Source organism: Echinops telfairi, unplaced genomic scaffold (assembly GCF_000313985.2).
Source record: "Echinops telfairi isolate 266 unplaced genomic scaffold, ASM31398v2 ScPeMD7_7458;HRSCAF=8496, whole genome shotgun sequence".
In the NCBI taxonomy this organism is placed as follows: domain Eukaryota; kingdom Metazoa; phylum Chordata; class Mammalia; order Afrosoricida; family Tenrecidae; genus Echinops; species Echinops telfairi.
Window position 1 is genome coordinate 50483091 of NW_022111358.1, and position 9373 is coordinate 50492463.

A 9373-nucleotide genomic window follows, 5' to 3' on the forward strand; every position below is an offset into this window, starting at 1 on the left:
GTGCTGGATGCCTCTGACCCCACACAGCTCTCTGCCTCCTGTGCTCACCTCCTGGCTCTCCTTTCCGCAGAACAACTTGCAGAAGCCTCGGTCCTGATCCTTTTCAATAAAACGTGAGGGTCTGGGAGCCAAGGGAGACGGGGGCAGCCCAGTGCAGAGCCTCTAAGTGGAGCCAGCAAATGGCTTTTGAGGGGTGAGGCTTGGTGGGGGCTCCAGGTGGGTCTGGGGCAGCTGCCAGTCTGATAGGCTCTCTTTGCACCCCAGCGACCTGCCCTGTTATATGAGTGTGGAAGAGATGAAGTCCTTAATGAGGCTCCCAGACATCGTGGCCTGCGCCAAGCAGAACATCACCACCGTGGAAGTCAGCGCCCGGGAAGGCACTGGCTTGGCAGGGGTGCTGCACTGGCTCCAGGACACCCACAGAGCCAGCTGCTGACGGCCAGCTGGGGACTTGATTAGCCAGTGGGAGCCGGACAGAGACCGGCAGTCTCCGGGGTTGGTTCTTGTCGGTGCACAGTGACCTGTGTGAGCTCAAGAGAAGGTTCTGTGTTGAGTTGCAGTGACAGGTCAGCCAAGGCACCCAAAGTACAGGCACTGCAGACCCCACAGCTGTATGTGTTGCCCCTGGAGTAGGGAGGCGGGTCAGCAGTGAAGCAGAGGCTAGAGAGTTGAGAGGCATTAACTTACGTGAAGAGGGGTACTATCTTATCAGAGGGAGAAGGGGAAAAATAAGGGGGGGGGAACAAAGCTAGCTATTGGAAACTTTGATAAATTGTTTAATTTAAAACATCTGAAATGTAACGCCTCCACTTAATTCACAATAAAACACTAAAACGTTCAGGCACACTGTCACCAGCCTGGTAAGACACAACAGATCTGACGCAGCATGGGGCGCAGTACCGATTGTGGATGTGGAAGAGGACATGGGGTCCAGACACCTCCCACTCCACGTCCACTCTTACCTTCTCAAGTTACGGTCACCATGCTGGTCAGCTCTGTGCATCGTCTACATTGTTGTGACCATGTCAACACTGCCCACAGGAAAGCCTCCTGATGTGCTGTGAAGACCGGGACTTATTTTTATTGATGCCAATTGCTCTATTCACTCAGTACTTAATTCCAGCTCAGCATCAAATATTCCAATAGAATTCTAAAAAAACCTCATCCTGCTAAACACATGAGCTATTTTTGTCTCTGACGCCGCCTCTTATGGGCTTCTCTGTCCTCTGCTCCAGCCTGGTGAAAGTTAACTTCTGGGCCGTGGACACGGATACAGTTAAACAGAACTGATAGCTGGAATGGGAAAAGAGACATCGCTTAAAAGTCTACCGATGCCACAAAGAGTACAAAATATGAACGTTACGCCAAGGAATGAAATTATTTGAAAAACTGCCACAGATCATTCAAGAAGAAATACCACATTCTCAATAATATATATATATATATATTCTTAAGTAAAGGTTTCCTAAACTATATAAAGAAGTAGTAAAACTGAATTGACCTATGTCTTACTTTAAAAATGAGTTTTTAATTAAAACCTTCCCACAAGGAAATCGAGGCCCAGCTAAATTCACTGTCAGTAAAAAACTGGACACAAATTTTAATCACCTACATAAAACATTTGCATGGCCTTGAGGAAGTTCTTGATTATAATCGCATAGGACACGCTTGGTAAAGAGGCTAGTGAAGGGGAAAGTCCTCACGGCGGAGGGCTGACAGTGGCCACGATGGTAGGCTCTCACAGGCTGAGGAGGGCCCAGGGCTGGGCTCTTTCCTGTTCTGTGTGAGTCACTTTCCGTGGGAACTGGCTCGATGGTACTTCGCTGGGAAATTCCTCTGGAACGGAAAGAATGAAAGAGATGAGAGAGGTTCAGAAATGTACTACCACCTCTCTTGGCAAGACATGAGCAAGTGGAGATTCTGGAGGCTGTAATATAGTACATGTGTCGTCACCTATCAATCTACTTTATCTACGTATGAGAGTGAGCTGGTTTTTATCCTTAACTAAGTCTCCCATGCTGTCAGAACAAAACCAGACCTCTGGGCTGTGGCTTAGGGCCCTGCAGGATCGGAATCTATTCTTCCTTGATGCTCATCTCCTGCCACTTCTACCCCAGCAGGCATTTAAGAAAGAGGTCATGTAATTTTACCCTGACTTCCAGAAAGTGGAACAGAACACTTCCAAACCGAGTCTTTGAAACCAGCATCTGCTAAGACCCGTGTTCCTCACAACACAGAAGGCGAGAACGAAAGTTCGAGTGCTAGGAAAGCAACAGCACAGTACTACCTCACCTCCAAGTGGCATTTGTTTCAAGAATGTAAGGTTTGAACTTATGAAAATCAGTCAGTGTAACTCATCCTATTAAAGTGAAAAAAGAACATCCTTATGGTCCCCTAGCTGCATGAAGTGTGTCACAAAACCCAACACTGGCTCATGGAAGCGGCTAGCAGCCACAAGGGCACGACGCGGTCAAGGGTCCCCACCCATCAATACCTCACAGGCCTGGATGCAGAAGCCGAGCTCCGCAGCAGGCAGCGACGCCCTCACCACTGCATCTGTCCACTAGAGGTCAGCCCTGGGGGAGTAGTGGTGCCCGGGAAACCCACGGGCAGTTCTCCTGCCCTCCGGTGTCGCTGTGAGTCAGCATTGACTCGATGCAGTGTGTGTGGTTTTCAGTTTAGTCGGTAACGGTTGCCCTAGAGTGGGAGGCATATGTTTTGAGAATGATGAGGGCAACAAATGTGCATATGCGCTTAACACAATGGATGTGTGTATGGATTGTGAATGAGAATTGTGTGAGCCCCCAATAAAATAATTAAAAAAAAAAAAAGGTTGCCCTCAGCACTTCCAACTCACGTTTTACTAGCGGTTCTAGACAGGGTAGTGGGAGACATGTTCTGGTGACGAACAAAAACGCTCTCAGGACTAGTTAGCTAGGTTGCTGTCTAGGTCAAAATGCTGAAAAACAAATTTTTAAAAAGTACTTATAAAAATATGAGAGACAAAAGATGCTTGAGACCCGTACACTGAGAGCCTTGTGGACCAGTGCTGAGAGCAGCGATCTCACTGCCACACGACCAGACGAATCTGTCTTGGGGAGGCATGGCCAGAACGCCCCTCAAACAGGATTATCTCATGTATTTTGGACGTTCTTGGGCAGCGCCAGTTCCTGGAAAAAGACATCCTTGGTAACGAAGAGCGGCAGTGAAACAAGATGCCCTCTATGAATGTGTGGACCGGGCTGTAACAGTGGGCCTTGGTGTAACGGGGTCTGTGAGGATGGTGCTGGACCAGGCAGTGTCTGGATCGGTTGACCTGTGGTTGGTTGAGCAGGAAACAATTTAACAGCACCGAACCACCACCTAACACTCCACTCCTGGTCCTGGAGAACCAACATTAGGTGCCAGTCTCCCCCAGTGGGCACTGTCATCCCAACCTCTCCAGCAAGTTTATAGCTGATGACAGGGATGCTAATCTTGATAGGGGCATGCACAGCATGAGGAGAAAGATGAGGCTTTCTGCTCGGTGTGGTCAGTCTGGGAAACCCAGGGGCAGTTCCACTCTGTCCAAAAGGCTGCTCTAAGTTGGAATTGACTCTGGCAGGAAGTTTGGTTTGGGGTTTTACAACGGGCTGAAATGGCCTCAAAACCGAGATGGAAGCAAAGTTGGAGGGAAGGGTGACCAGCTGGTGTTCCCTGGCGCAGACAACTAGGGGATAGGAACACGGAAATAGTACCACGCGTGCTAAACTGATTGTCAAGAAAAGCCCAAAGGATGTCATGGCCTTCCTCACGGAGTGCAGGGATAGTTCGATAGCCCGGGGTGGTGGGCATGTCCCCTGGGACCCCAGTGGGCACCCCCAAGCTTGTCCACTACCACTTCCTCCTACAGGTACCTAAAGGTGACCAGAGCTGAACTTGAGCAGCCTGCGGGGGACCAGGGGCCTTCGTTGCCACTGGGCTGCAGAGCAAGTGGGGTTTTGCTGCCCATGCAGAGTGGAAGTCGACGTCTGTCAGCCTGCGTCGCTTTCTTTGATGGGATCAGAGTGGCCTTACCTGCTGGGCCTGGGGTACCAGAAACCAGCCTGGGGCTGCCTGTTGGACCCCACAGAAAATGCGTTTATTCCCAATAAATAATTCCCCAGAACTGCCAGGCCCAGGTCTCCCGGGTAGGGTCCGTAGGTTCAGTTATCTTGGAGTAGGCGTAGCTTGATCTCCATCCTGATGAAGGCTTTGAGGTTCTCGTCAGCCACCTGTTCCTGGAGGGCTGCCAGCGCCCTCTCCCCGCCATCCTGGTAGTGCTGCAGCAGCGTCTCTGCATACTCAACCCACACGCAGTTGGGGCAGCCGCTCATGCAGCAGTTTGTGGGGGGCGGGAGCTCAGGCGGTGCAGGGTACAGGGGCTCTGTCGAGACCCCACTATGCAGGCTGGACTTGGGCTTCACTGTGCCTTCCACACAGGCCGGCGAGCCCTCCTCCTGGCAGTCCTTCCCAAACGCTCGTCGGCCAACGGTGACCCAAATGCGGGCAAGGTGCCTGTGAAGATCGCTGCTGCCTCCTCTCAACAGCCCGTGGCTCCGTTCCCCACTGGAGAGCCGTGGTGTCCCCTGAGGATGCAGACAGACACGTGACTCAGGGCGTTACTACACAATGAGGAGTCCAGCCTTGGCTTGGACAGGTGATTCGGTCCATCGTGGCCTCTCTGTGGGAGGAGCTCTGGTGGCCCCATGGGTTAAGCACGGGGCTGCTAAGTGAAAAGCTGGCGGTTAAAGCCCACCAGCCAATCCAAGGGAGAAGGATGAAGCAGTCGGGTCCGTCAAGATGACCACCTCAGAAACCCCAGGGGCCACTTCTCCCCAGGGCCACACTTTGAGAGAGAGTTGATGTCAGGTGATGGTTTGGTTTGGATTCCGCCTCCCCAACCGCAGAGTGGAGGGGTCTAGTTTGCTAGGAGGCATACATGGTGGGAACCAGGTGAGGGCCCGGGGCTCAAGGCTAGAGGGCTTGTAGGGGAGGCAGGCAGCGATGGAAGGCAAGGGGGACCCTGTTAACCCACCTCTCCCTCCAACCAGGGGGGCTAATCCCCAATGGCCCAAGCAACACCCCCTCCCAGCACTGGCACATTTTCCATTGGCTAGGCGGCCCCTCCTGGGAGGGGCTCCCAGCTCACGGTGAACCTCAGAAGCCTACAAGGCAGCACACCCAGCAGGTGCTTAACGTGCTTGTAGGATGCACACCGTGACCGCAAACGCAGGGGTTCCCATGGGGCACGGCTTCCGCCCATCTGCCATCCCAGGGTGGCCAGAACACCCTTCTCAGAGCTAGGGTGGGTGCGTGGTCAGGACCGGAAGGGCAGGCGAGGCCCAGACCTTGGGGTGGGGGTTCCAGCATGGCAGGGCTGGTACTGTCTCCGCTTCGGGGGCTTCTCGGGGAGCCTGACCAAGGCCCCTGCGCCGTAAATTCGGCGATCGCGGGAACCGCGGAAACCAAGGAGCGCGCGGGGGAGGGCGAGTCCCTGGGGAGGTGCGAGGTCGTTGAGCTGGAGGTCAGGACTCGTCCCCTCTGAGTTGCGGACTCCGGCTTTGCAGCTCTCTGGGCGACTGTGGGCTCCGCCGGAACCCCACTTTCGGGCCCCACCCCGAGGCCCCGCCAGGTACTTGCCGAGGTGCGGACCGCGGAGAGCACCAACGAGCCGCCGCGAGTCAAGCTCCACAGCATGGTCCTGCGCTAACCCAGCCCGAGTGAGAGACGGCCGCTCCGGCCAATCGCGGGCTGGCCGGGCCGCGAGCTGCTCCAATGAGCGTGGGGCTAAGTGCAGGAAGCGGAAGTGCGGTAGTGGGCGGGACTAAGCCGTTCGCAGCTCCGGGAACTGAGTCGGCGTGGGAATGGCAATCACGGGGCGCGGGGCTGCGAGGCTGGCGCCCTCCGGGCGGCCGCAGGGGCCCCGGCGTCCGCAGCAGGAACTTCCGGGGGGGCCACGACGCGCTCCTCGACCCGGGCAGCACAGGTGGGTGCCCTGGGAGGCGCTCCCGCCGCCGCGCTCGACTCCACCCCCTCGGCCGGCCGGCCTAGGTGCCCCTCGGCCGAATCCCGTGGAAGGGTGGATGGGAGCGAGTCAGCACCCTTCCACGCGCCTCACCCAGGTGCTTCTTTTCAGCGCGACTGCCACTCATTCCTCCGGCCTCGCGGGCAACCGGCTTGGGCAGCCCGGGACAGGACGCCCACCCTGCTGCCCTTCCCACCGGTGTCCCAGGCAGCATGGGATTCTGGCGGCGCCTCTGCGTGCAAGAGTGAGGCGTCTCATCCATGTTCTCCTCCCCAGCAAAGACAAAAAGAAAGTGAACTGCAAGCCCAAGGACCAGGACGAGCAGGAGATTCCTTTCCGGCTCCGAGAGATTATGAGGAGCCGCCAGCAGATGAGAAACCCCATCAGCAACAAGAGGAGGAGGAGAGAAGGTAACGGGCCGCCTGCTTCACGGCGCGCTGCTTCGTGGAGACTTGCGGGAGGGACGCTGCCAGCGCGCAGGACCCCAAACGGCCACAGGCACAAGGGGGCTGTGTGGTCTCAGAGCCTTCAGCACGGGGCCGTGGGTGCCAGGAGGTCTTGGCTTTCCAGGACGTGGTCGAGTGTCGTTTTCTTCTCCAAAAACAGTGAAGACCCACGGAAGGCTTTAAGCAGTGGGTGGTGGGTTCGAATTCACCCCTGGAGGAGTAGTAATGCAGAGGGCTTCGAAAGTGCTGGCTGCTTGATCCTGGGAGGGGCACAGTAGTGTGTGGCCTTAAGCAGGGGTGAAGGTTCTCTCCAGCCCCTGGAAACCACCCCCCTCCCTGAGGTCACTCTATCCTCAGCCCAGGAGGCCTTCAAGAAGACGCTAGAAAAAGAGGCCCAGGGAGTGGAGCCCGATATCCCCGTCCCCAAGTTCAAGCGGAAGAAATGGGAGTCGGAGGGGGCGTATGTGCAGCGCATGCAGCAGGAGGCCCAGCACGTGGTGTTCCTCAGTAAGAACCAGGCCCAGAGGCGGCCCGAGGCGCAGGCGGCCCCCGAAAGACAGAGGGAGAAGTCGGAATGCAAGAAGGCGTGAGTAGAGGGTGGGAAGGCTGGGCCACCGGGGTCTGGAGCAGGAAGGGCCTGTGGTTCCCTCTACTGTCCTCTGGGACAGCACCCTGCACCCCAGCCACAATCCAGGGCCGCTAGGTACAAGTTCCTGCAGGTGGGTGTGCCCTGTCCACAGCCCAGCTGCTTAACTTGTGGGCTTCTTGGCCACCAGCTTGGAAACTGAAGGCCATGCTCAAGGTCAGCTTCTTCCTGGAGAAGCAGCCAAGGGGCTCCTTTGCTGTGAGAGGAGGGGCGAGATGGGGTTCAGGAGCTCACCAGCCCCTGGGGAGCTGGCACGTGGGCTCAGCCCCCCTCTGCTGACAGCCCCCTCTCATCTCTCTCCGGACTGGGATCACTTCCCGGGTATAAAAACTTTGCTCTGGGCTGTGACCTTACTCCTACTCCTGGCCCCTCCGAGCTCCTTCGTTTTTCCCTCTTGGGAAAGCTGGAATACTCTATGTGAAGAGGTACAGAAGCCCCACCCAGCTACAACCTGCAGCGCCGAGAAAGAGAGCTGCCCTGCCCCCACCCAGCAAGCAGCGGATCCATTGAAGGCCCTTCCTGAGGTGATGTCTTGCTTGGCCAGCTCACGCCTGGCCCAGAGGTTCAGGAAAACCACCCTGGCTGTGGGTGCTTCCTCTCTGGTGGCCCAAACAAGACCTGATGGATGCTCTCAGTGCCAACCATCCTGAGATACTACTTTTAGCTCCGTCGTTTTCCTGCGGCATGATTCCTGTGGGAACTGTAGTCCCCGGTGACAATGATATCTCCAAACTGGCAGGAAGACTCAAGGTCCTGACATCACATGAAGGGGTGGCATGTGACACCTGCAAGCCCCTTCTCAGCAGTGGCACTGTGGACACTGAGCCGCAGTCCTGGTGTCCACCCACCTGGGGCCAGGAGCCTCCTCCCAGCTTGCGACAACCAAAGATTGTCACCGACATTGCCCATGGTCCTGGGGGAGGGCGGGCAGAACTGCCCCAGCTGAGAACCAGGCAGGTGGTAGAGAGGGCCTATCAGGCCCGCGTGGGGTGGGCGGGAGTGCACAGCGAGAGGCTATGAGGCTAAATGCTGTCGGGTCTCTGGCCCAGGTTCAAGAAGCGGCAGCTGGACCGAGTTCGGCAGAGAAAGGAGGACAAGGCTGCCGACCAGCTGGAGCGGGAGCTGCTGCAAGGTAGGCGCCTCTGGCCGGGTGGCGGTGCCCTGGGGACAAGGCTGTATTGTCTCCCTTGGGCTGCAGTGGATCGGGTGAGGGTACCGCCTGCTCCCCAGGTCACTTCTTGTGCCATCCTCAGCCTTGAATGGGTAGTTTACATCTGAGTTTCATGCCCTGGACCCTAGGGCAGCACCTCAGTTGTACCCTCTGATCCCCAGACACGGTGAAGTTTGGGGAGGTGGCCCTGCAACCCCCAGAGCTGACTGCCAGGCCCAGGAAGAGTGCAGGTGGGGGACAGGTAAGCAGATGTATTGGAGTCCGGGGGCCACCTGCACTATTACAGGGCAAGAAACCTCACTGGGATTCCCGGTCCACCTCAGGACACTGACCTGGTCCTGTGCCTATGGACACAAGCTTAAGTGGCTGGCCTGATGAAAGCTGTGGGTCACATACCTTTTCTTGCTCCTTCAGCCAGGTAAGAAGTCGCTGGCTCTGAAGAGGTTCTTGTGCCCTGCCAGTGAGTCCCAGCCCCTGAGCACCTCTCTGGCCCGGCAGCGGATCGTGGGCGAGGAGAGAGAGCGGGTGGTGCAGGCCTACCGCGCTCTGAAGAAGCTAAAGTAGCAACAGCAGAGCCCTCCGTCACCCTGACTCCCTCCAGAAGCCAGGGTGTGTCTATGGACAGAGCCGTGGGCCAGGCGCCAGTCTGCATGGAGGGCCCTCTGACACTCACAGCCCTTCCAGACTCGAGTGGACAGAGAACTGGGACGTGAAGAGGGTTTGCTGGGCCAGAAATGGGGGCAGAGACTGGCAGCACCTGGGTACACCTGCTCATCTCTAGCTTCCCTCTAGGACAGTGCTCAACCTGTGGGTCACAACCCCTTTGGGAGTCAAACAGCCCTTTCACAGGGATCGCCCAATTCATAACAGTAGCAAAATTACAGTTATGAAGTAGCAATGAAAATAATTTTATGGTGGTGGGGGGGTGTAATTACTGCAACATGAGGAACTACATTAAAGGGTTGTGACATTAGGAAGGTTGAGAACCACTGCTCTAGAACATTGGATACCTGGATTCCCAGGTGGGAGGGCCATACTGGGCTCTGGCAGGACCTCTTGGTGCC

General features: G+C 56.4%; 3 protein-coding genes across 3 annotated transcripts in view; 2 read left to right on the forward strand and 1 right to left on the reverse strand.

The window, feature by feature from the left end:
* The window catches only part of ARL16 (ADP ribosylation factor like GTPase 16), an 11256-nt gene extending 8875 nt beyond the window's left edge, over positions 1-2381 (forward strand). The window contains exons 4-5 of the mRNA XM_045299524.1: positions 2-113; positions 265-2381. Of these exons, the coding sequence (XP_045155459.1) occupies positions 2-113; positions 265-436 (284 nt within the window). The 3' untranslated portion in view covers positions 437-2381. The remainder of the gene's footprint in view (position 1; positions 114-264) is intronic.
* On the reverse strand, positions 1584-5718 carry OXLD1 (oxidoreductase like domain containing 1). Its single transcript, XM_045299525.1, has 3 exons — positions 5662-5718; positions 4057-4607; positions 1584-1836 (listed from the first exon to the last, which is right to left on the reverse strand). The coding sequence occupies exons 1-2, from the start codon at positions 5716-5718 to the stop codon at positions 4185-4187; spliced, it is 480 nt and encodes a 159-aa protein (XP_045155460.1). The 3' UTR covers positions 1584-1836; positions 4057-4184.
* A 167-nt stretch (positions 5719-5885) lies between these two features.
* On the forward strand, positions 5886-9177 carry CCDC137 (coiled-coil domain containing 137). The gene is made up of 6 exons (XM_004718142.4): positions 5886-6007; positions 6323-6456; positions 6850-7078; positions 8188-8270; positions 8471-8550; positions 8724-9177. The coding sequence occupies exons 1-6, from the start codon at positions 5886-5888 to the stop codon at positions 8871-8873; spliced, it is 798 nt and encodes a 265-aa protein (XP_004718199.4). The 3' UTR covers positions 8874-9177.
* The last annotated feature ends 196 nt before the right edge of the window (positions 9178-9373 follow it).